This window comes from Vigna umbellata, chromosome 4 (assembly GCF_029865625.1).
Source record: "Vigna umbellata cultivar VRB3 chromosome 4, Vumbellata_1.0, whole genome shotgun sequence".
In the NCBI taxonomy this organism is placed as follows: Eukaryota; Viridiplantae; Streptophyta; class Magnoliopsida; order Fabales; family Fabaceae; genus Vigna; species Vigna umbellata.
In genome coordinates, this window is record NC_142168.1 from 51774008 (window position 1) to 51801452 (window position 27445).

At 36.7% G+C, this 27445-nt stretch overlaps 1 protein-coding gene and 1 pseudogene across 1 annotated transcript; one reads left to right on the forward strand and one right to left on the reverse strand.

The window, feature by feature from the left end:
- The first annotated feature begins 4559 nt into the window (after nucleotides 1-4559).
- On the forward strand, nucleotides 4560-7537 carry LOC124845224 (sucrose transport protein SUC8-like). The gene is made up of 4 exons (XM_047322296.2): nucleotides 4560-5896; nucleotides 6711-6774; nucleotides 6858-6901; nucleotides 6987-7537. The coding sequence occupies exons 1-4, from the start codon at nucleotides 4658-4660 to the stop codon at nucleotides 7167-7169; spliced, it is 1530 nt and encodes a 509-aa protein (XP_047178252.1). The 5' UTR covers nucleotides 4560-4657; the 3' UTR covers nucleotides 7170-7537.
- Nucleotides 7538-19193: 11656 nt separating this feature from the next.
- LOC148200552 (uncharacterized) lies at nucleotides 19194-23108 on the reverse strand (annotated as a pseudogene).
- Nucleotides 23109-27445: the final 4337 nt, after the last annotated feature.

The following is a 27445-nucleotide window of genomic DNA, read 5'->3' on the forward strand; positions in this document are numbered from 1 at the left end:
CTAAACCTTGCTCGCCTGGGCGAAAATGTCATGCAAATAAGGTTGAGCCACTGGAACTTTTTGGCCTGGGCCAAACTTTTTAAATTTGAATCCTGTCAGTCTAGCTTAAGCGAAAATGTTGTAGCTTAAGCGAAAACACGTGACCCTGTGTTAAAACTCAGAAAAGGAAGCACTGGTTCATAACTACTTTCTTCTCAACATAGTGCTTTCTTCCTTCAAAGTATAGGGCACGATTTTCTTGATCCAATGGCGCTCAATTAACTCACCAATCCCTCCCTCCCTTTGCTAAATTCCCTTGAAGGTAAGTTCCACTTCACTATCTTCCATTTTCAAAGAACAAATTTGGGGTTTTTTTCTCTGTATGTTTTGTGGAACCCTAAGGTAGTGCCCATGTTAGTTGTTATTGTCCATGAATTATTTTGAATATTTAAATGTGAGTTGTTGGTATAACTGAATAATGTAGGTTGTTTGTGCATGGATTAATTCATGAAAATTTGATGTATGAATATACACATGAACATTTTGATGAAATGCCTAACTTAATTGATGAAATGCACCATAGAGGACAACTCCACCTTTATGAGGGCCATATCCAGGCATGACTCCACCAGAATTCTTGGCATACTTACAGTGATCTGGGGACAGTCCAATTTTTCCAAGGGGAAGTGAACCAACTAGACTTGACAGTAGTTTTGCAGCCAAATTCACATCAGGCTTGGGACCTTCAAGAGAAGGAGTTTCAAACTGAATTTGATAGAGTCATGAGGGAAGATTGACACATGACACTATTCCAACCTCCAGATCTCAATGAAATACGATTTTTTGTTTTACTGCAGAACTTTTATTTTAGTAATATTATGCTTTAGTTGTTTTGGTTAGAATGTACAGTTTCACTTACCTTTTGCTTACTTTACTTTTGTTTAATATTGCATAGAACACATACACAACTAAAATGAATTTTTTTTTTGGGAATTATAAGAAAATCTTTCTTGAGGAAATTGGTTAACGAGAAATCAAGTTTCAAAAAGTGTCTTGAAAAAAAAAGAGGGAAATTTTGGTTGAATCCATAGTTAAATGGGATTAGGATATCAGTGCTGGATAATTGGTTAAGATAATCAATTGTAACAACAAGTGATATACCAAGGAAAGAAACCAAACACAAAACCCAGTGAGTGTGAATCCTTAAACAATTTGAGAGTTTCCACTGTTTGTTGTCAAGTTGATATTGCTTGAGTTTTCATTTGGATAACATCACACCTGAAGCATGGAAATGATCAAGGCAGTTTTGTTGAATGTAAATAACTCAGTGCCAAACATCCAACCTAGGAATAATTATCCTTTTGTGACAGCCTATTTGATCCTAATTGTTTTGAATTACACACCTTAACCTTTACTTTAATTAATATTCCATCCCTTTGCACACTTTAGGGATAGAGAGCATAGGTGCATTTTACTCAACTTTAAAATGGGAATTGGTTGGTGGAATTGTACTTAGAAAGAACGGGGCTGAGAAATTTGTACTATAATTCACTCCTCAGTTTTGCATAGAAATATATATATATATATATATATATATATATATATATATATATATATATATATATATATATATATAAAAACAAGAAGAGGGAAGAAAAAAAGGAGTGAATAATGAATGAAAAAGAAACATTGGGTTTTGATTTATGAGATGGGATGATTTGAGAGTAGAATTGGAAGTGAGTTTAAAGTGTAGTTATGCTCTCTTTTCTAAAGTTGTGCTTTTGTTATCTTGAAAAACCATAATTCTTGGAAACCCAGCCTCATTACAACCCTTGAAAGACCTTGAGATTCATGTTGATTGTGTGTGTGGTTTGATTGAAAATGATTGGCAATTTTAACTTGTTCAATTTGAGTGGAAAATGAGAGAAACACGTCCTTGTAAGATTTAAGAGAGAATTTCCGTGATTAGAAACAATGGCTCTTACAATTGATTTTCTTGAAAAATTTGTTGCACTTTTATCCTGCTTTTATTTGATAATTGGATTCACCATTTTGAATCTGTAGTTTGGAATGCAGAAGTTGTTTTGTAAGGACAATGAAATCGATTTCTCAAATAACCAATTTCAAAGTTTGAGTTTTGAAAAGCTGTTGGGATTTTATTACTTTGCTTGAGGACAAGCAAGATGCTAGGTTAGGGGGAGTTGATAAGTGCAAAAAAGTAGTTAATTTTCATATGGAACTTTAGCACTTATGTTTTGAATTGAGTACATTTGTATCAATTTTCCCGAATCTAAGAAAGATGAAATGTAATCACATGTTTCTGAGTTGTTAAGTACAAGAAAATCATTTGATCCCTAGTTTGTATACATTTCAGGTAAACTAAGAGAGAAGAGCAAATCCTGCAACATTTCGCCCAAGCTAGAATGATTTCGCTTAAGCTAGACTTGTCCATGAAGCCATTACCTTAAAAGTCATTCTCGCTTAAGCGAGAATATTTTAGCTTAAGTGAGAATGATTATCTTCTCCAANTGAGAGGAGTGGTGGATGAATGCTTCCAAGTGGAGGAGTCTGAGAATGAATGAGTTATGTTTTCTGCCTCCCTTGAGTCTCTTTATATACTTGATTGAGTTTGTGACTCTGAATATTCTGTTGATAAGATTTTTTATCTTATATCTAATATCTTCCAAATATTCAACAGATTTAATCAATTTTTGAGAATATTTGATAATATCTTTTCTAGATACAAAAAGATTTGGCAAATATTATCTTTTGATTTTTATTGATATAGTTAAATTAGGTAATTATTTAACAATATCAAATAAAATATCTTAAGATATATTTTCTCCAAATTATCTTTTAAAATAAACTTGCCCAAAATTACATTTCAATCCTTTTTATTTTATTCAAAATAGCACATAAGTCCAGAAATTTCCTCTAATTGTACTTTAGCCTTTTCCTTCTTTTCAGCATTGTAATTCAAACTTTAATTGCAGCTGCATCAACAGACATTAGACTATCCAAAATAATTTATGCAACTAAAATCACATTTTAAACATATTTAATTTTCAAACCTGATAAAGCCAATCATCATAAATCTTATTTTAAATCAATCATGTACAAAAATCTTATAAAAAATTTGAAATCATAAATGTGGACATAAATATGCACTCATCAATATTACTATTATCACTTTATAGATGTTAAAAGATAATATTTCTCCTTTTTTTTAAGAAGGTTGTTTTAAATCAATAACCCAAAGTTTTTGTTTTGAGCTTTAGATCTTACACAACTTTTTGCTTTAAATCCTTCACCTTGAAATACGCATGCTAAGTTTAAATTTGCACTGACCATTGAGTCGGCATAAACTTCTATCGAAAGTAAATTACAATTTTCTTAAGGAAAAAAATTGTTTTATAAATGAAACAATACGTACAAGCCATTAAAAGTAATATATTATTATGCTGCACGGAGTGCAAAAATTATGTTATCTTATTTATTAATTTTTAATTCAATAGTCTTTCCTAGATAGAATAAAGTATATGCAAAGTATTTTTTTAGTGGAAACTTATAAATTGATATTACTGTTTCAAAATTAATCTGTTATTATCTTCCTGAATATATCTGAAAATCCAAATAATAAATCACAATCGCACACATACACCCACGCCACAGGTAATAATCTAATTCGATTTCGGTGTTCCCTTTTCCCACCGTGTATGAATCCTGATTCCTCATATCATGATTAGTATTTTATTTATTATTTATAAATAAATAAAAACTAATATTATTTTACTTAATCTTAAAACCTGAAACACTTTGTTATTTTTTTATGTTATTTTTTTTATGGCATGGTAAAAGACAAAGATCATGCATTGTACGTAAGCCCTTCCCCAGTCCGTGTTCAAGCCAGGAGGTCTATTTTTGTCTTCATTCTCATTTTTCAAAGCTCTCTCTGCTGTTAATAGTAATAAACTCTCATCATATTGGTTGCTAAAATGCACCTCACTCTTATTTTAACAGTCACAAGATTGCTGAATCAACATGGATCCCTCTGCGCATCCCTGTCTCTATTTATACTCTGTCCTATCCCTTAACCCATATGCCACAACCCTAATTAATATATAGATATTGTATAAATATACACTACTTGATATTTTTTTTTAATTTTCTTAAACTATACCGTATATTATATTTACACTTTTTTCTTTCTTTTTTATTTTTTAACGGTCTAATTAGAGAGAGGTGATGTTGGAGAATTTTTCATACAACTAAAGATTCTTTATGTAACAGTAAACCGAAATTCATGCATTAAGGGGGTGATAAGATAAGATAAAAGATAAAAGTAAAATCACAGGAATTCGAGGAAGAAGCTGAGAATAATAGGACCCATTGCACTTTGATCCCTTTCTCTCTCTCTCTCTCTGAACATAATAACATATGAGAAGAAAAAGGGATAAACTTAATTATCCATTATGAATTATGAAAAATATATCCACACACATTAAGCTAGATTTCACTGTCTAAATTTAGTTGAATCCATTCTCCCCACGCTATAAAATCCCACACTCCCTCTTTCCTTCCACACACAACATATCTTCTCTTGTTCTTCCTCTTGTGAGAAAACAAAACACACTGAGAGACAAACAAGGTTTCTCTCTTTTGAGGAAATTTCTTCACTATGGAGGCACCATCTCCAACCAAACCCATTGACCCAACAAAGCCTTCCATCACCACCCTCAGTGTGGAGGCCAGCCAGGCTGAGCCGAGCCCACTCCGAAAAATGTTTGCTGTGGCGTCCATAGCCGCGGGCATACAGTTCGGGTGGGCTCTTCAGCTTTCTCTGCTCACCCCTTACGTTCAGCTCTTAGGAGTTCCACACGCCGCAGCCTCCTTCATCTGGCTCTGCGGTCCCATATCCGGACTTGTGGTGCAGCCCATTGTGGGGTACTACAGCGACAAAAGCACTTCTCGCTTCGGTCGCAGACGCCCCTTTATTCTCGGAGGTGCAGTGGCTGTCGCCATAGCTGTATTTCTTATCGGTTATGCAGCCGATATAGGGTACTCAGCTGGCGACGACATAACCAAAAAAACCCGTCCTCGGGCCGTTGGGGTGTTCGTCATAGGATTTTGGATCCTAGATGTTGCAAACAACATGTTACAAGGTCCTTGCCGTGCCTTTCTGGCTGACTTAGCGGCTGGGGACCAGAGAAAAACCAGAATAGCAAATGGGTTTTTCTCGTTCTTCATGGCCGTCGGCAACGTGTTGGGATACGCAGCGGGGTCTTATAGTTCTCTGCACAAGATTTTTCCCTTCACGCAGACCAAGGCGTGCGATGTTTTCTGCGCCAATCTGAAAAGCTGTTTCTTTTTCTCGATCTTGTTGCTGCTGTTCTTGGCCACGGTAGCTCTCATTTACGTAAAGGACAAGCCCGTACCGCCACGGGCGGTGCAAGAGGACGTGCAGCCCTCGTGTTTCTTTCAGCTCTTCGGGGCGTTGAAGGAGCTGAAAAGACCCATGTGGATGCTCATGTTGGTCACAGCTATCAACTGGGTCGGGTGGTTCCCCTACTTCCTGTTCGACACTGACTGGATGGGTCGCGAGGTGTACGGCGGAACGGCTGGAGAGGACGCGTACGCGAAGGGGGTGCGCGTGGGGTCTCTGGGACTCATGGTAAACGCCGTCGTTTTGGGGTTCATGTCGCTGGCGGTTGAACCGTTGGGGCGCATGGTTGGGGGAGTGAAGAGGCTGTGGGGCATCGTGAACTTCATTCTCGCGATTGGGTTCGGGATGACCATCGTCATAACCAAGGTGGCGGAGCACGAGCGCCACATGAACCCCGCCGCAGTGGGCCACCCCTCCACCGGCGTCACAGTTGGGTCCATGGTTTTCTTCGCCGTTCTCGGAGTACCCCTTGCGGTAACGTTTTCTCTCTGTTCTCGACGTGTTTTAAACGACTGCGTTTGGTTTACTGATTTTGGGTTACAAATTTACAAACTTTAACGTTTCTTTCTAAATCGATTAAATCATCAACCCATCATTTCGGTAATTAAATTATTCATTTAACCTTTTTAATGTTTATGTTTTAATCCCTACATCTTACAAAAATCGTTTTTTACACACACACATATATATATATATATATATATATATATATATATAGTATTTGTTCACATGCATATTAATCCCTACTTTATTTTGTTTATATTTCTTCAAAAATAATTATGGACAACCGTGGTGTTGGACAGCAGTTGGGCCGTACCAAGTTGTCATACATACATAAATTCTCTTATAATTTTTTTTAAGGCTATTTTTTATAACGAAATAAGTTTATTAAAAAATGCAAACAGATAAACATCTAAGAGTGTTTCTTCTTGGAAAAGAGAAAATTAAATGCGAGTTTGTAATCTTTGATCATTACTCTTGTATAAAGAATCTTGAAAAGTCTAAAAAAGTGGACTCTTTTGACCGGTGGAGTTTTGGTTTGGACTTCTTGTCAGTCTAATATTTTTTGGCAGGGATTACCTAATGTGTGTCAGAAACTGTTCATAATAATTCATATACCGATTGAAAAAAAATGATAAAAGAAACATACCCTACATTAAAAACGAGGTTTATTGAAGCATTAGAAAAAGAAGGTAGTATGTGAAAAAGTTGAATCGAATGAAAAGCTTAAAAATGATCTACTTGCCTTAATTAAAACTAATGATGTATTTTTTATTATTGTGTTCAGATTACTTTCAGTGTTCCTTTTGCTCTTGCATCTATATACTCCAGTGCTTCAGGAGCAGGGCAAGGTACAGATAAATTCACAACCTGTCTCGATTAGATAATTTTATTTATTCAATTGGGTTTTACTAATTAATTTTGGTTGATTCAGGTTTATCATTGGGAGTCCTGAATCTTGCAATTGTGGTACCACAGGTAAGAATTCAGATCCTGATATATTTTTTTCTCATTATTAGTGAATTATTTGAGTATGTATGTATTTACACATGTGAATGTACAGATGGTGGTGTCTGCATTGAGTGGTCCTTGGGATGCTTTGTTTGGTGGTGGCAACTTGCCGGCTTTCATGGTGGGGGCGGCGGCGGCGGCGCTGAGCGCCATAATGGCGATTGTGTTGCTGCCAACTCCAAAACCAGCTGATGAGGCGAAGGCCGCAAGCATGGTTGGAGGGGGCTTTCACTAGCTGATGGAGTTTTTCATGTTTCAGTTTTGTCCCCTGCTTTGTTAGGAAAAAAGAAGACCAAAAAGAAAGTAATAATAATAATAAGAAGGAAAAATTTGAGCTGGTGTGTAATTAATTATGTATTAGACCCACCAAGTGCTACTACATTTGTTGTTTTTGTAGCACCCACTGAACATAGTAATTGTAGAGTTTGGTGTGATTGTACAGAATTGCAGTGCTTGGAGAGGACCTTCCTAATCTTATAAACATACTCTGCTAAGTTAAGTGTTCAGAGGAATGTGGTGACTCAAGAGTCAAAGTCCAACACTTCATATCCATCAATAATATTAATAGTAACAATAAAGGAAATGCAATGCTCTTTTTCTTTCTTCTTCTTCTTCTTTTGTATAAGAAATTGCCATCAATGTTATTTTAACACAACACTACTTTTCCGTTTATTTTTCTTGTTCTCTTCTTACCTATCTTTATTATACTATTTAATAATGTAACAAAACATTCTAGTATTATTCTCTTTATCGATCATTTTGATCAATAACTTTAGAATTGATATATATATATATATATATATATATATATATATATATATATATATAAATTAAGTGTTCTTTAATAAAAATTAATTTTAATGTTAAATTTTTGTTTATTTTCTTTATCCAACAATTTTGATCAATAATTTTAGAATCAAAATTAAGTTTTGTTTGAATGAAAATTAACCTTAATATTTAATCTTCCTATAACTAGAGTTCATAATACATGGGTGAGGTTTTTTCTTCTTATAAGTGTGTACTTCATTACTCTTATTTCGTTAATTACCAATATAATTGATTTATTAAATCATTAATAATACTAACTTGTCGTTTTACTCTAAAAACGTTAGAAATATGGACTCTAATTTAAAAAAAAGAAAATATATCTAATCACAAACAATATCAACCTCAAACTCTATCATTAAAAAGAAAGACACTGAAAATGGTTCACGGAGTTAGATATCTAGACTAATTACCCGTATTATGCCTGTATATCTAATAGATAGTTTTATTTAAAAGTTTGGTTCTAAAATTTAATTTATATAATATAAATTTATCGATTTTATTTACATTTAAAAAGCTAATAGTATTACAATTTAAAATCATTAATTGCAATTTAGTGAAAAATCTCTGTTCAATCATCAAAACTCGTAAAGTAGAATACCAATCATTCTACCGTTAGAATTTTATTTCGAATTGTGTAGAAGCAACGTTGAAAAGATGAAAGTATAAAAAAACAGGAAGAAAATGAATAAAATAAATAATTACTGTGTTGAATGTTGATGCAAGACACTGTGTGTGGTAAGTGTGCGATCTGCGAATGAGACACAACTGTCATGATGAGCCACATTCCGTGTATCTCTCACATTATTTGTAGCATTAAATACGGAGCAAGTTACTAAATTTAAATTTAATTCTTTTACTAAAATTAACATTATCAATTAAATATTATTTTTGGCCGACCTAGTTTGTTTTTGATTTCTCTAAAATTATTTATAATTTTATCTTTTAATAATTATTTTTAGGCCTTATTATTAATTATAGTTCATTTAATATTGAAGAAAGGAAATTTTTAATTAATATAATCAATATAAATAAAATAAAATATAATATTTCAAAACTAAGATGTAGTTAGATTATTTTAAGTAACAACTTTAATTAAGCAGAATATTTCTTATTTATATAAAAAATTATATTTATTAGTTTTTGTAACGATATAGAAATTAGAGTATTAGAGTAGATAGATTAAAATAAAGAGATCGAGTATTTTATTATAAAATAATCTTATAATATAAATATAAATTTATAAATTTCGATTCATTATCTGAATACGTACTATCTCTTTAAAATAATGTATCCTTTCCTTTTTCTACCTTTTCTCTAACTTTTCTCATAATTGGAGTCTTTGATTGATGATCAGGAAGTGCCTAGATGATTCTAACGTCAAGGCACTAGTATAAAAACAGCGTACAACGTCGAATATTTTTGGCCTTTCACGTCGAATTCGAGAACGACGTCATATCGAAAGACGTTAAATTGACGTCAAATTTAAAAATTTGACGTTAATTTAACGTCGAATTTTGTCAATATACGACGTTAATTTAACGTCGAATTTTGAACATATACGACGTTAATCAATTTTTTTTTATTTTTAATTAATTGTAATCCTTTTTAACAACTCTACTAAACTTGAAAAGCAGAACTATGAACGATAATATAGGATCAACAACAAATAACAATAATAAACAACAAACAAGTTCAATCAAACAAAAAACAAGTTCAATCAAACAACAACAACAAACAAGTTCAACCAAACAACAACAAACAAATTCAACAAAAAAAACAACAAACAAGTTTAACAAATAAGTTCTTCAAAACGAAAACGAAAACTAACGTTTAAAAGGTGGGTTCATCGGAATAAAGCTTTGCCACCAGTGAGAGAGAAAGCAAAATGCGCCTATGAAGGACAAAAACACGAAAATAATCGGTGAAAACAAACGAAAATCATACCTAAAGTAGTTAGTTAACATGCATTTGTATCAAATGAAATAAATATTACATGTGATGGTTGTCAAACGTCGTTCGAGAAAAGTTTGAGCAGAGAAGAGGGTCTCGCGCGCTAAGATAAAGTGAATGAATTTTCAATCTCCCGCTCAAATTTTTATTGAATTCATTGGCCTTTTGATGTCTAACGCTGAGGCATTCGACGTTTCGTATCGTCTTACATCCAATTATAATTCTAAACGACGTTTTAATAATTGCATTTGTTTACAAAATTACGACCGGTCATTTTTAACGTTGGTTATTTAGTGGTTAGACGTTAAACGCATGACGTTGTACGTTGTTTTTTCACTAGTGAGGGCAACAATCTAGACCGATCAATTTCTTATTCTGGGTCGGTAAGTCGTTTTTCCCTTTTTCCCTTACGTTCTTGAACCTTGATCATGCAATTGTTTCTACTGCATGTGTATAACAATTTCCCTCTTCAATTCTCAGCTCAATTTAGGTTCTAAGAGCTGTTTTCTATCACCAATTGGTAAATTGCAGGTTTCTGTTGAGTTTCCTTGTGGTGCAAGTTTCAGTCTTCTGTGAGTTGTGTAGAGCTTGAGTGAGGTAAGGGAAGCTGGATTTTCTTTTTAACTATTGAATGATTTCTGTCATGTGTATATGATATGTTAATATTAGAGTTGTTGGACTGAAACTTGGATGATTTTGTTAGAATTCATGTATGCAATGTGGCTGTTTTGAATGTGCATGTTTGAACTGTAAAAAATGTACTAAATTGGATGATGTTTGGACTGTTTTAGATGCATGAGAAGTGTTAAATCTGTGTTAGTAGTGAATGGTTATGAATAAAAAACAAGTGGTCTTAGTTTAAAGCTAATTAGAGGAAGTGAGGTAGCGAAAATGAGTAATTGGAGTTGAGGGCTCGATTGGTCTGTTGGGAAAATTTGGGTAAGTCAAATGTGACTTGTTTGAGTCATCAAAATGGTCAAAAACATGTTCAAAGTGGTAGATTGTGATTTGGGTCCCTAAGTTGATAAATTTAATGTTCTAGAGTAGGAATTGATCCATAAGCACTTTATATTGATGTTAGAAACGTTTAGAATCACTTAGTCCAGTATAATTAGGTATATAACACAATCTAGGAGTGTTAGAAGTTGGGAAAAATAGATAGAATTGGTAATTGGGGTTTGAGTTGCATAATTTTGCAGATTTTTGTTCTGTAGATTATGCAGATTCGCTGAGCGAATAGATTCACACAACGAGTCGCCCTGGCGAGACGCGCTCTACTAGGGCATTCACACAGTGAATTGGTGCGCTGTGCGAATGATTATAGAGATTTTCTCTCTATCTGATGATCCGCATAGCGAATCAGGGCGCTATGCGCCTGGTTGGGGTCTAGGGCTACTGCCATTTTTATTCGAATAGCGAATAGGTGCGCTCTGCGAGGGTTTGGGGAGTCTAAGCCACTGGATGGGGCTCTCGCATAGCGAACTGGAGCGTTATGCGAGGGGTTAGGGTCTGATACAATTAAGAGTTTATTCACACAACGAATTTAATTGCTGTGCGAATGGTTATGAGGGGTGGGTCTTTGTCTGAGGATTCGCACAGCGAGTTGGGTCACTGTGCAAGTAACCTCTGGATTTGCTTTGCGAATGTGTGCGCTATGCGAATGGTCTAGGTTATTGTTCACCTTTTTCTTTCTTGTATTCACTAAACCTGAATGAATTGCAATACATTGTAAAGCTTGTCTGATGTATGAAATAAGGTATATGATTTAGTATGATTATGAGTCATGTTCACAGTAAAAGTATGTGAATCAAAGTGAGGAATGTAAGCTTTAGTGTAGAATCTCTTGGTGAGATTCTAGGGTGTTTAGAGTGAATGCAGGAGTTCAATCTTGGGGGTTATCCTGAAACTCCAATGGTCTTTCATTCTCAAGTAGAGAGGATTGAACCATGTCGTGAAGAGTAGTAGAAGGTCTTAGTCTTGGGGGCTTCCAGTATGCCTCAAGGCCCGGAAGAGACTAACCTCGGGAGTGTGGTAGGGTGAAACCCATTGACAATGGTTTTGCAAAGCAGTAGAGGCCACCACGAGTGCATGACTTGCCATAACTCGACAATCATTCTAAGTCCGGACAAGTCAAGTCTAGAACATAACATGCTAGCATGTTTGATTTAGTTACTTTGATTGATTTATCTTATGTATATTATGTGATATTAAATTGTATGTTTTCTTGTATATCTAGCTTACCCTTCTGCTTGTGTTTGTATTTTGTATGTGTGGTGTTTTTTTTTGCAATGATCATCCGATGAATGTGAGCAAAGGAAAATGAGGTTCCTCTAGAGTAGGCTTTGGAGGGCGAGGATGTTGTTGTTTAGTTTATTTAGGTTGTTTATTTTGGTGTATAGTTTTGGAATACTCTTTTGTATCTAAAGTTTTAAATTCAACGGTTATATTCGATGACTGTAAAGTTTATACTTTATATCTCAGTCTATAACTGCTCTATTTTATTATTTTTGTGACTACTATGATATGGTTTATTACTATATTTTGGGATCTTACATTAATGGTATCAAAATAGTTCTTTCCTTAGGAATCTTATAGGTTTTAAGTGTGCCTTGCTTGTGCTTGTGCACTCTAAGCTATGTATAGTGGTTATTCTTGTCTCTTTTAGTTAGACTGATGGATTTTTTCTCCTTGCGAAAGCAGAAGATGGCACATAGGTATCCTCCTTTCCCACCTAATATTACTGATACATCCAACATGATGAGAATGATGGAGTTTGTGTTGGAAGCAATGGAGCAACATAACACTGCATTAGTACAACAACATACCGTGGCCTTGCAACAGTTAGAGGCTGCTAGGGTGTCAGCTGAGACATCCCAGAGGCAATATTTAGATTTGATGATTATTGACAGAGCTTCAGCAGATCCTTCTACATCTAGTCATTCTCAAGAGTGGAGCTTGGAGAGCTTCTTACAACACCATCTCGCAAAGTTCAATGCGAAGTGCAACCCTGATGATGTTGATCAGTGGTTTCGGGACATGGAGAGAATCTATAACGCTTAGAGGTGTCCGGATGAGAATAAGTTAGCTTTCTCAAAGTATCTTTTATCTAGGGAGGCTAGCCATTGGTGGAGTAGCACCCGATCTTTGTTGGAGAGCAGTGGAGTTTAGATTTCCTGGGAAGTGTTTAAGAAGAAGTTCTACACTGAGTATTTCCCTGACAGTGTAAGGTTTATTAAGGAAGTAGAGCTTCTACAGCTGGTGTAGGGGAATATGTCTGTATCTGAGTATGCGGACAAGTTCAAGCACTTGGTCCATTTTCACACCTTAGCCATGGATGAGGAGTGGTAATGCAGAAAGTTTAAAAACGGGTTAAGAGGTGATGTGAAATTGTTGGTGGCTGGCCTTTGCATCAAGGAGTTTCTAGTGTTGGTGGAGAGAGCTGATGACAAATTTATGAACACCGAAAAACGGTGCCACAAACTTGTTTAACAATCGGCAAGTGTGACCGAATCGTATCAAGTAATAAAACAAGGTAAGACCAAGTATCATTTTCCCAAAGGACTCACGACCTAGTTTAGCTATGTGATTTGTTGATTATTTAAGACTTAAGAACAAATTGATTGTAGGTTTAAATGCAAAAGACAGTAATTAAACATGTATGCATGAATTTGATCAATGGAGAAAAACAGAATACAAACACTTCAATGAATTAGATGGATGAGTATGTTGTTGGGGTTATCAATTTCATCTTATCCACTCTCATATATTTTTAGGAATTCATCATTCTTATCATCAATGCTAATGCCACTCTCTAAAGCACCTTGCAAGAAGGCCTATCCTTAATTACAAGTTCATACAATTCCTAACATTCCTAGTAATTAGTTCTTAAAGTGCAGGAGCTTAAAGGCAACCAATATGCTATTGGGAGAAATTCCCCGGATCTAGACTTCCCCGTACGTTCCCGTATCGACAAAATCAATAATCATGGCAATGGATGAGTTAAACAAAGCAAGCAATAAGCAAAGAGGAAAAACCTTAGCTAAAGATGAAAGAAAGCATATATCTTAATATAAGACGTTAAAATAAATTCCATATATGAGAGTTTCACAAGACTACATTGATTTCCCAACAACAATACAAGGTTTAGTTCACCATATTCATGGTGAAACTAGATGAACAATAATGAAAGAATGAAAGATAGAACCCTAGAAAGAGGAGGAGGTAGCCTGAGCATCCAAGATCTTCCTTCAAGGGGTGGAAAAGAGAGTGTTTGCTTCATCTCTGACAAAGATACAAACCCTAGGACGTCCTAAAGCTTATATACTATTCTAAAATTACAGAAAATTAGGCCCAAGCCCAAAAATAGTGCCGCTCAGCGGTAAACTACCGCTCAGCGGTAAACTACCGCTCAGCGGTAAACTACCGCTCAGCGGTAAGTGCGTGAGTTGTTCTTCTCTCCTCAGTGGCCTTTTCACCCCTTAGCGGAGCCAACGTGACTGCCTGAGTGCCGCTCAGCGGTAAACTGCCGCTAAGCGGCAGTTGCGGCTTCTCCTTTTGCACTTTTTGATGTCTTTTCTGATTCCATCTCTATCCTTCTTCACTTCTTTCACCAAATTCACCTTAAAACCTGCATAAAAACACTGAAATCAAGCATAAACCTGTCCAACTCTCTTATTTCTAAAAATATGACCAAAAGCATGATTTCAAGCTAGTTTCTAAGTGTTAAAGGTTGCTTTTAGTATCAATTTTAAGCATGAAAATAACAGTTTTTCAACTGTTATCAAGAGCCAAGGTATTACAGAAGACCAAGAGAGAGGTTGAGAGCCAACAGAGCCAACCATTGAGGGTTGGAGGACTAGTGGTATCCCGGGGCGACTTCAGTTCTAGGAAGACCCCTTATTCTATACCATCCTCTTCTGGGTCAAGGGTTCATCCTCTCAGTCTTCAGTTCATCCGAGGCAATCTAGCTTTTCTAGTGTTATGAGGTGTTATTCTTGTGGAGGGCCTCATCTTCAATCGGCTTGCCCTTAGATGGTGGGATTCAAGAGGTGCAACATCTGTAGGAGAGAGGGTGACTATGCTAGGGACTGTCCTATAGTCAAGAGGGCAGGTCCACAATCACATCAGGTAGGAAGAGCAGTTCAGAGGGGTGGGAGGCAGACCACAAGTAGTCGGCATGGTTTATGCTTTATCCGGGTCAGAGGCAGCTATCTCAGGTAATCTTATCATTGGAAGTTGTTTGTTGCTGGGTAGAGATTGTTGTGTGTTGTTTGATTCTGGAGCGACACACTCTTTTCTTTCAAAGGCATGTGTAGAAGAGTTGGGGTTGTTAGTGAGGGAGCTACAATATGATTTGACTATATCTACTCCCACTTCGGGGTTAGTCAAGACATCTACAGTGTGTGCTAAATGTTCAGTAGTTTTGGAAGGGCGTCAGTTCAAGGTGAACTTGACTTGTTTACCTCTTCGGGGTTTGGATGTGATCTTGGGGATGGATTGGCTATTTGCCAATCGCGTTCTCATAGACTGTGGTGAGAAGAAGTTGGTGTTTCCTGAGGTAGAAGATGTTGTGTTGATGTCTTCTAGTCACTTAAAGGAAGAGATGACTGAAGGAGCTTATTGTTTTCTAGTGTTGTCTCATGTAGTAGTTGAACAGAGTGAGTAGAGTGTAGATCACTCAGTGGTGAGTGATTTCTTGGATGTGTTTCCTGAGGAAGTGCTAGGGTTCCCTCCTCAAAGAGAGGTTGAGTTCTCTATTGATCTGGTGTTAGGTGCATGGCCAATATCAATAGCTCCTTATCGGATGGCTCTAGTAGAGTTAGTTGAGCTGAAAAAATTGATTGAAGATTTGCTTGAGAAGTAGTTTATCCGTCCTAGTGTCTTGCCATGGGGTGCACCTGTGTTTCTTGTGAAGAAAAAGGATGGTAGCTCTAGGTTGTGTGTGGATTAAAGCCAGTTGAATAAGGTAATTAACAATAACAAGTACCCGTTGCCTAGGATTGATGATTTGATGGACCAGTTGCATGGAGCTACTGTGTTCTCCAAGATAGACTGAGCTCAGGTTATCATCAGATTCTAGTCAAGGTAGGTAATGTGCAGAAGACTGCCTTTAGGTCCAGATATGGTCACTATGAGTTTGTAGTTATGCCTTTTGGTGTGACTAATGCTCCAACAATATTCATCGACTACATGAATAGAATCTTCAGGTCGTTCTTAGATAAATTTGTTCTGGTCTTCATTGATGACATACTTATTTATTGTAAGACTCAAGAGAAGCATGAGCATCACCTTAGGATAGTGCTGGGAGTGTTGAGAGAGAAGAAGTTATATTTTAAGCTGTCTAAGTGTGATTTTTGGATGGAAGAGGTGCAATTTCTCGAGCAGGTGATCTCAGCTGGTGGCATTTCTGTGGATCCAGCCAAGGTACAGGTAGTGGTTTAGTGGAAGAGACTCAAGTCTGCCACTAAGATCAGGAGCTTTGTGGGTTTAGCGGGCTACTATCGTCGCTTCATTGAGGGATTTTCTAAGATTGTGGCATCGTTGACTCAGTTGACTAGGAAGGATCAGCCGTTTGCTTGGACAGATAGGTGTGAGTCTAGCTTTCAAGAGCTAAAACAACGAGTTGGGTCCAGGTTATTGTTCACCTTTTTCTATCTTGTATTCACTGAACTTGAACGAATTGTAATACATTGTAAAGCTTATCTGATGTATGAAATATGGTATATGATTTAGTATGATTATGAGTCATGTTCGAAGTAAAATTATTTGAATCAAAGTGAGGAATGTAAGCTTCAGCGTAGAATCTCTTGTTGAGATTCCAGGGTGTTTAAAATGAATGCAAGAGCTCAGTCTTGGAGGTTATTGATGACAAATTTATGAACACCGAAAAAATGGCGCCAAAAACTTATATAACCCTCGGCAAGTGTGACCGAATCGTATCAAGTAATAAACTCGGTAAGACCAAGTATCGTTCTCCCAAAGGACTCACGGCCTAGTTAGTTATATGATTTCTTGATTATTTAAGACTTGTGAACAAATTGTTATAAGTTTCAAATGCAAAAGACAAAAAGTAAACATGTATGCATGTGATGATCAGTGGGAAAGAAGAACACAAACACTGAATGAATTATATGGATGAGTATGTTGTTGGGGTAATCAATTTCATCTTATCCACTTTCATATATTTTCGGAATTCATCATTCTTTTCATGAATGTTAATGTCACTCTCTAAATTACCTTAAACCCGATGTTTCGGCGAAGAAAGCCTATCCTTAATTATGAGTTCATACAATTCCTAACATCCCTAATAATTAATTCTGAAGCCCAGAAGCTTAAAGCCAACCAACCCTCATATCCCTATGTCTAGGCAATATGCTTTTGGGAGAATTTCCCCGAATCTAGATTTCCCCGTATGTGTCCATATCGACAAAACCAATAATCATGACATCGAATGAGTTAAACAATGCATGCTTTGAGCAAAGAGGAAAAACCCTAAGTAATGATGAAAGAAAGCATGTATCATAAATATGATGTTTAAACACAAAATTCCATATATGAGAGCTTCAAAAGATTACATTGATTCCCCAACAATAAGAAGAGTTTAGTTCACCATATTCATGGTGAAACTAGATGAAATACAATGAAAGAGTGAAAGATTGAACCCTAGAAAGTTGAGTAGGTAGCCTTAGCATCCAAGATCTTCCTCCAAGGGGTGGAAAGGTGTGTGTTTGCTTTGTACTCTGCCAAAGATACAAACCCTAGGAAGTCCTAAAACTTATATACTATTTGAAATATTACAGAAAAGTGGGCCTAAGCCCAAAATAATGGCGCTCAGTGGTAAACTACCGCTCAGCGGTAAGTGCGTGTATTGAATTCTTTCCCTTAGCTGCACTTTCACCCCTCAGCGGAGCCAACGAGTGTTTATTACTGCTGCTCAGCGGTAAACTGGCGCTGAGCGGTACTTGCGGCTTCTCTTCTTTTGCACTTTTTAAGTTCTTTTCTGATTCCATCTCTATCCTTCTTCACTTATTTCATCAAATTCACCTTAAAACCTGCATAAAACACTGAAATCAAGCATAAACCTGTCCAACTCTCTTATTTCCAAAATATAAACAAAAGCATGATTCCAAGCTAGTTTCTAAGTGTTAAAGGTTGCTTTTAGTATCAATTTTAAGCATGAAAATAACAGTTTTTCAACTGTTATCACAACCCCAAACTTAGAACTTTGCTTGTCCTCAAGCAAACAAGATGTAACTCAATCTTCTACCAATCAATACAATGATTCACTCCATTCAAAAATCCTCTTTTCAAGATAAGTAAGTACTCAATTAAGCTCATGACAAAAACTTCAATCAAGGCATGCACATGCTTTAGTGTTCACACAATCACCTAGTATCCAACAAATGCTTCTTTTCATGAATGATCAATCAACTAAGTATGGATGTTCATGTTCTCATGGAATCTTTCCTTACTAGATAAAGTGTTTCACTCAAACATAAGTGTATAAGAGGTAATCACTCATTCACTCTACTATCACAATGTCACATGAATTGACTTTATCTTTCATTTAACCACAATCAAATACATTCACAACCATGCATCATCACAAGGACTTTTCAATGGCTTATAATGTGGCTGGGCTAACAAGAAAATTGGTTTTTCTAGATCATAAAACCCTTGAGTTAAGAGAATCATATAAACACAATCATTCTTACTTATTCCCAACTTTCCTTTGCATTGATCTTTGCTTTTTCTTCTCTTTTCTTTCTCTTTTTCTTTTTCTTTTCACATCCTTAGTTCTTAGCTCTTAGCTCAATGCTTTCAATTTCCCTTTCATAACTTCCCAACAACCCCAAACTTGAACATTTATCAATACCACAAAATATTTTCTACTTAAGTCAAGGTAAAGCTTTTCACAAGGGGTTTTCAAATCATGTTCAAGGCTAAGGGTTCAAAGGATATAACACATAGTGCTCTCTTTTGTGGGGCTAAAATCATGCATTTGGCTAATAAAAGGGTTACCAACAAATGGCCTTGATCATATGATGCAAACAAGCAATTGATTCAATCATAGAAAACTTAGGCAAAGTTATTCATACTTTCAAAGTAATAGCATTCAATCACAACAACTCTGGAGCTCAAAGCCTCACATATAAGTTCATTCACATTCCACATATACACATCCTGTTTAGTATCATAATCACAATCACAACATCATGCATTTGTTCACAAAGCTTTTGAACCATCTGTATAAGCATATAATGTGCACAATCTCAACATCAATCAATATTAAATCATCATCAGGCATTACTTATCAAACAAATATCATAAGCAAACCATCATAACAGACAAAGTTTCCAATTGAGTACATCAAAACCTATTCTAAAACAGAAGCAAATAAGTTCAGAACAAAATAGAAGATAAAACAAATCCTGCTCTAGTGCTGATAGCATCCATCAGTGAATGTTATCTCAGCTCCTCATCAGTTTGTGCTGTCATTTGTATCCTCCTTCTTTTCCTCATCTTCAGCATCCACAAATGCGTCATCCTCAGCATCATCAGTACTATCTTCATCCTTCTCCATAGCTGAAGCTTCAGCTGCTCCAACTCTGCCGCCTTGGACCTGCTCCTCTAGCCAAGCTACCACATTATGGAACTCATCCATAGTCCACCTGTGTGCTGGAGGTGTATCATATTCCAACAATCATCTTTGCAGTGGCCACCTGCCCTCTGTGGATAGACTGCAACTGTGCACCTATAAGAGACATATACATGTCCCTCATTTGGAAATGCTCTACTTCATGTGTCTCTGCAGATGCCTGACTCTGTGTTTGTCCACTTTCTCTGTGAGTATGGCGTGGTGGAACTGGCTGAGATGCCTCCTCACCTCCACAGTATTGTCTGTAATAGGCTTCATCAATTTCTTTCCTTGGCCTCTCAAATGGTGGAGCAGAAGTATCCACCCTAGCTATCTTGCACAGGTGTGTGATCAAAGAAGGATGTCCTAAGGGTGCTTTGTTGTTTATTGTGTTAGTACACACCCTTATCTCATTAGCCATTACCTGTCCAATATTAACATTCAAATTCTTGATCGCACAGTAAAGGAGGAGTGCCCTGCTAAGAGTGATGTCTGAAACATGAGAACATGGCTGAATGTTGGCATGAGAAAATGCCATCCAATACTTTGCAAGAGGATTCAAGTCAGTCCTCCTAATGTTCACCACAGAACCGGTTTTGTTCCTCTGAAAATGTCCTCCAGGTATACATAGAACACTCTCCACATCATCAAAATCAATGTTTTCTTCCATACATAGAGCAAACTGGCACTGCTCACCAACCCATACAATACCCAAGAAGTTGTTGATAGAGTCAGGATCATACCTAATAGCGTGGCCTCTGACATAGCCTAGGTAATCCTCAGCCGGATAATCACCAATCTTCCTTGCATTGGTGTAAAATTCTTTCACCACAGCTATATTGGCTAGTGCAGGGTATGTGGCTAGCTTCCCCCAATTCCTTCCCAGTAGTTGTTCTCCAAACTGAGGAGCAAAGTTAAGTATCATTCCAACTTTCCTCTCAATAAGGAGCCTCCTATCTTGGACCACCTTAAAATGCTTCTCATGTTTGTGAGATAGGAACCTACTAGAGTGAGGTTGTTCTGGTTCCTTTTCTTTCCTTTTGGATGCCATGGTCTTCACTCTTTTGCTTGAAGAGGATGCCATTCCTACATCAAACACGATTACAAAACTACAAGACATATTGTTAATCATTAGTAAACCAAAAACAACACCTTAAATCCATGCTAAACCACCGCTGAGGGTCACCAGTGCATCAATCCAGTACAAAATTCAGCCAAATTTCAAAGTCTGTCAGAGTGCCGCTCAGCAGAAATTTACCCCTGAGCGGTGATTTTGCAGATTTTTGAAAAAAACTCTTTTGACCTTTCCTAACTCCACCCATATACATTTTTCATGCTTCCAGATCAAAATCAATCAGTTCAATCGGTTCAAACATCAATTAATTCATCAAATCATGCATTGGAATCAAAACCCCTAAAAATTCATGCTTCACCAATCAAATTCATACTTCAACAATCAAATTCATGCTTAAGAACCCTAGAATGAAAAATGCTTGACTTACTTGGGTGGAGATGCTAAATGAGTAAAGAATGCCTTCAAACTGTGAAGAACAATGATGCTCTCTCCCAACCCCAAACTTAGATGGAAAATTAGTTAGAAAGTGAGTGGAAGAGAGATTTTCTCAAGAGGAATGAAAGGAAAAATGTAGAGAACCTTTGGAAAATGTTTAGGAGTGTGTGTGCAGAGAAGAATCTGAAAATAGAGGCCAAGGTGTGACTTAGGTTATAAAAATACCCTAATGGGCTCGGGTTCTGCTAAGGGGCAACCTAAGCCCAATCTGCGATACCACCGCTCAGCGGCAGTTTGCTGCCCAGTGACACTTTCGTGTTGTTCTTTTCTTCTTCCTAGCTTAACCTAGGTGCCTTCTACTCATGCCCCTCAATTGCTTCCTGCAATTAACTTCTCAGATCACTCATGCATCCAATTCCCTATCATGCAACTAAAGCAGAACAAAAAAAAAAATACAATCAATCAACTGGGTTGCCTCCCAGGTAGCGCTTGTTTAACGTCACGAGCCTGACCCAAACATCCACCAACACCCATCAGTAGGTGTCAAACCTAGTATCTTTCAGTAGATACTTAACCACCTAGCATCCTTCAGTAGATGCTATACCCAAAAATTTACAGAAGTAATGTCCAAGTTTACAAAAATTTACAAAACCAAAATAAAATCAAAAGAAAAATTGTCCTCAAATCACTAGCTTGACCTAATAAAGCTCATGTTCCATCTTCATGGTTGATGTTCATATCACACCAACTCATCAACTGCTTCCTGTCCACTTTTCTGACTCTTCTGGAATGTGGAGACTCTATCTCTATCACCTCATTTTCTTTGTAGTCTTTCACAACCCACAACTTGTTTTTGAATTTCACAAGTTTACCAAGTTGGAGTCGTTCTTGATCCAGTCATCATGGACCTTTCTTCCTTTCCCAATCTTTTCTTCTTCCTGTACCTGAAACAAAAAACAATGTTTACCTTTGACATTTGGCTTTTCATCTTCAGGGCTAGTCATGAGTACATCTTGATATGTAGCTTTATGACTAGCTTCTTCCTCCTGCATCTGCCTCTCTTCTTTGAAGACATCTACAACAACTCTTTCTTCTCGGTCTTGGAACACCACTATGCCTTCATCCACATCAATGATGGCTTTGGCCGTTTTCATAAACGGTCTTCCGAGAATAATGGGTATCCTCTCATCCTCCATCTTCATCACCACAAAGTCCACCAAGAACTATAGTTTGCCTACACAAACTATAACATCCTCTGCTATAGTTTAGGGATTCTTTGAGGATCCATCTGCCATTAATAAATTCATTTTTATAGGCTTCACATCAAGATCACCAATCTGTTCAAGTAAGGAATAAGGCATCAAGTTAACACTTGATCCTAAATCAAGTAAAGCCTTCTTTATCCTTTTCTTCCCTATAGCGCATGGAATGGAGAAACCTCCTGGATCTTTTGCTTTTGGAGGGAATGGCTTCTTTTTAACAGCTTTATATTCCTTCGTCTCATCATCTCTACGTCTTTTCTTTGTAGAGACTTCTTCCTTAGGCTTTGTATAAACTGCAATGTGTTGTAATATCTCCTTAAAAGGTACATCATTATCCAACATCTTAAATATTTTTGTAAAGTCAAATTGTTTCTCATAATCTGTTGGAAAAGGAAGAATGTCTTCACTCTTTATCTCTCTTATCTCTTCTTTCTCTTTTCTCTCTTATTTTTCTTTTTCTCTCTTTTCTCTGTCTTCTTTTTCTTTTTCTCTCTTTTTTCTCTCTTCTTTTTCTTTCTCTCTTTCTAACTCAACTGTTTCAACATTTACACTCACTAACACCTTACATTCTTCCCTGGGGTTAACCTCAGTATTAACCCCAATTTTTTTTTCAGGCTTTTCTTCCAACTGCTTAGTAATTTGACCCATTTGCATCTCCAAGTTCTTAATAGCAGCTTCAGTGCTCTTTTGAGTGGATGTAGTTGCCTGTATAAATTGCTGAAGAGTTTCTTCCATCCTTATTGATCTTTCATTAAGTGTAGCCATTTGTTGCAATAAGGTTGGTTGTTGTTGTTGCTTGTTGAATTGCCCTGATTGTTCAGCTTTCCCACTTTGTCCTTGACCAATACTTGGGTGTGGTTTCCACCCTTGATTGAAATTCCCTTGACGGTATGGAAATTGATTGGCCATGAAGTTAACATCCTCTAAAGCTTCCACTGGAAAGGCGCATTGACCATTGATATGGTCACCACCACATAATTCACACATCTGTGGTTGAACCTGTGCAACAGTCTTTAAGTCTTTTTGGCAGTTGTGCAAGTGCCTTTGTGAGATTCTCCAGTTGTTGAGTTATTATCTTGTTCTGAGCTAACAAGGCATCATTGGATTGCAACTGTAGAACTCCTTTATGTTGAATAGGAGCTCCTCTTTCACTGTTCAGCTCATTATCATTAGTAGCCATGTTCTTAATTATTTTCGTGGCTTCCTCTCGAGTCTTCCATTTGATATTGCCTCTAGTTGAGGCGTCTAGCATCAACTTGGTTTGTGAACCAAGACCTCCAAGGAAGAATAGGACTACTTCTACTTCGTCAAATCCATGCGTGGGAGTCTTTCTTAATAGGCTTTTGTATCTGTCCCATGCATGACCTAGTAATTCCAAGGAAGAATAGGACTACTTCTACTTCGCTTTGTTTACCTTGGATTGTGGGAAATATTTATTCAAGAACTTTGTCACCACAGCTTCCCACTCTATAAAGCTCCCCTCCGGAAAAGAGTTCAACCAAAGCTTAGCGTTGCCTCCTAATGAGAATGGAAACAGGCTAAGTTTGATTGCTTCGTCAGGCACCCCATTTATCTTTACTGTATTGCAAATTTCATTAAAGGTTGTGAGGTGCTCATATGGGCTTTCATGAGACAACCCATTAAATTGGTTACTCTTAACCAGTTGGATTAATGCCAGTTTCACCTCCATATTAGCTGCATTGACCCTCAGTCTTGCTATGCTATTGAAATGTTGAGGTCCAACTACATTAGTGTAATCTACAAGAGTCCGTCTAACATTATTATTCTCCATCTCCTTAGTGCTATGGTAAGAACCTTGTGGTGAAGGTTGTAAGAGATCTTCCGGAGGAGGGAAAAGTTCTCTAAATGTATGGATTCTTCTCCTCCGTCTACTCTCGTCTAAGCCTTCAAGAAGAGGTTCCGAGGTTTTCTTGCTTCTAGTTCGAATTGCTTCCTGCATACACAAGAAACCAAGTCCCTAAAAAAATTTGTCAACACAAAAAGATATAGAAGAAGTAATATAAGAGGTAAGAAGATAAAATAAAAATAGAAAAATAAAAACAAAAAAATAAAATAAAATAAAATAATAACCGAAAAAAATAAAAATAGAAAATAAAATAAAATAAGATAAAATAAAAACCGAAAAAATAAAAACAGAAAATAAAAATAGAAATTAAAAATTTGAAATTTAAAATTCAAAATTCAAAAACAAGTCAAAGATAATCAATAATCACACAAATAAACTAGTTAAACCACGAGTCCCCGACAACGGTGCCAAAAACTTGATGACAAATTTATGAACACCGAAAAACAGCGCCAAAAACTTATTTAACCCTCGGCAAGTGTGACCGAATCGTATCAAGTAATAAACTCGGTAAGACCAAGTATCATTCTCCCAAAGGACTCATGACCTAGTTAGTTATATGATTTCTTGATTATTTAAGACTTGTGAACAAATTGTTATAAGTTTCAAATGCAAAAGACAAAAAGTAAACATGTATGCATGTGATGATCAGTGGGAAAGAAGAACACAAACACTGAATGAATTAAATGGATGAGTATGTTGTTGGGGTAATCAATTTCATCTTATCCACTTTCATATATTTTCGGAATTCATCATTCTTTTCATGAATGTTAATGTCACTCTCTAAATTACCTTAAACCCAATGTTTCGGCGAAGAAAGCCTATCCTTAATTATGAGTTCATACAATTCCTAGCATCCCTAATAATTAATTCTGAAGCCCAGAAGCTTAAAGCCAACCAACCCTCATATCCCTATGTCTAGGCAATATGCTTTTGGGAGAATTTCCCCGAATCTAGATTTCCCTGTATGTGTCCATATCGACAAAACCAATAATCATGACATCGAATGAGTTAAACAATGCATGCTTTGAGCAAAGAGGAAAAACCCTAAGTAATGATGAAAGAAAGCATGTATCATAAATATGATGTTTAAACACAAAATTCCATATATGAGAGCTTCAAAAGATTACATTGATTCCCCAACAATAAGAAGAGTTTAGTTCACCATATTCATGGTGAAACTAGATGAAATACAATGAAAGAGTGAAAGATAGAACCCTAGAAAGTTGAGTAGGTAGCCTTAGCATCAAAGATCTTCCTCCAAGGGGTGGAAAGGTGTGTGTTTGCTTCGTACTCTAGCAAAGATACAAAGTCTAGGAAGTCCTAAAGATTATATACTATTCGAAATATTACAAAAGGAGAAGGAGAAGAAGGATCCGAACTTCTAGAGAACTATTTCCTTCTCCGGATACACTTCTAAAACCCTGACCATAAAGATCTAACCAGAGTACTGAAGAGATGGTTGAAGAGAACAATGTTAGACGTACTCTGGCGGATTACACCACTGTTGTTGGCCATCATCACTTTAATAGCATTGCTAGGCCGAGGGTCAATGCTTCAAACATGGAGGTGAAACTGACGTTGATACAATTGGTCAAGAGCAATCAGTTTAATGGGCTATCACATGAAAGCCCAAATGAGCATCTCACCACATTCAACAAGATTTGCAACACTGTAAAGATCAATGGTGCGCCAGATGAAGCAATAAAGCTTAGTTTGTTTCCTTTCTCATTGGGAGGCAATGCTAAGTTATGGTTGAATTCTTTTCTAGAGGAAAGCTTTACTGAATGGGAAGTCGTGGTTTCAAAGTTCTTAAACAAGTAGTTTCCACAATCTAAAATCAACAAAGGGAAGCAACAAATTTCTTCTTTTAGACCAGGCATGAAGGAGACGTTACGTCAAGCCTAGGATAGATACAAGAGGTTGTTGAGAAAGATGCCCACTCATGGCTTTGACGAAGCAACTATAATTGATGCTAGATGCCTCAGCTGGAGGTCATATTAAATGTAAGACTCTAGAGGAAGCCACTGAATTGATTGACAACATGGCTACAAATGATAATGAGATGCATAATGAGAGAGGAGCTCCAATTCAACAAAAGGGAGTTCTACAATTGCAATCAAATGATGTCTTTCTTGCGCAAAACAAAATCATAACTCAACAGTTGGAGAATTTGACAAAGACACTTGCTCAGTTGCCAAAGGAGCTAAGGAATGTTGCACAGGTTCAACAACAACTTTGTGAACTATGTGGTGGTGACCATATCAATGGTCAATGTGCTTTTCGAGTGGAGGCTTTAGAAGATGTAAATTTCATGGCCAATCAATTTCCATACTGCCAAGGGAACTTCAACCAAGGGTGGAAACCACACCTAAGCATGGGTCAAGGTCAGAATGGACAAGCTGGTCAAGCAGGACAGTTCAATAAACCATAACAACAACCATCAATATGGCAACAAGTATCTGCATTAAATGAGAAATCATCAAAGCTTGAAGAAACTCTTCAACAATTTATTCAGGTGACCATCTCCAATCATAAAAGCACTGAAGCTGCAATTAGAAATTTGGAGATACAAATGGGCCAAATGATTGTAAAGCCTAGGGGCTAATACTGAGGTTAACCCTAGGGAAGAGTGTAAAGTTATTGTAAGTGCAGATGATAAGAGGGTGGATGAGAAAGAGAGTGTTGAGTTGAAAAAAAGAGTGGAGAAAACGGAAGAGATAATAGGTGGGGATGAGAGAAACGAGAATGAAAAGAAGAGGGGAAAGAAAAAAATTGAGAAAAGTGATAAAATTCTTCCTTATCCTAAGGGGAGTGAAAAGATTGAAAAAGAGAGACAATATGGGCGCTTTAAAGACATCTTCAGGCAATTGGAGATTACAATACCTTTGATTGAAGCATTGCAACAAATTCCAGCTTATGCAAAGCACATGAAGCAAGTCTCCATAAAGAAGAAATATCTAGATGAAAAGGGAGATTGCAGTGTTATTGAGAATGAGCCACTTCCTCCAAAAGTGAAAGATCTAGGAAGTTTTACTATTCCCTTGCATCGTAGGGAAGGCGAAAATATGGAAAGCCCTAATTGATTTAGGGTTAAGCATTAATCTGATGCCTTTATCTCTGCTTGAAAGGATTGGTGATCTTGAAGTCAACCCAACAAAGGTGACTTTGCTAATGGTGGATGGATCTTCCAAGAAACCTTATGGTGTGGCGGAAGATGTGATGGTTTGCATAGACAAACTAAAATTCCTGATAGATTTTGTGGTGATGGAGATGAAGGAGGATGAGAAGGTCCCAATCATTCTTGGAAGACCGTTTATGAAAATGGCAAAGGTAATAATCAATGTGGATGATGGGATGATAGTGCTTCAAGACCGAGGAGAAAAGGTGATCTTTAATGTCTTCAAAGGGGAGCAGCAGATTCAAGAGAAGGAAGCTAGTCATAAAGTTGCATGTAAGG

Bases quoted from the DNA above. Each gene is read 5' to 3' on its own strand.
- LOC124845224 (XM_047322296.2), top strand. From the start codon at position 4,658: ATGGAGGCACCATCTCCAACCAAACCCATTGACCCAACAAAGCCTTCC. The intron at 5,897-6,710 runs GTAACGTTTTCT...TATTGTGTTCAG, and splicing joins TTCTCGGAGTACCCCTTGCG to ATTACTTTCAGTGTTCCTTT. The intron at 6,775-6,857 runs GTACAGATAAAT...TGGTTGATTCAG, and splicing joins TGCTTCAGGAGCAGGGCAAG to GTTTATCATTGGGAGTCCTG.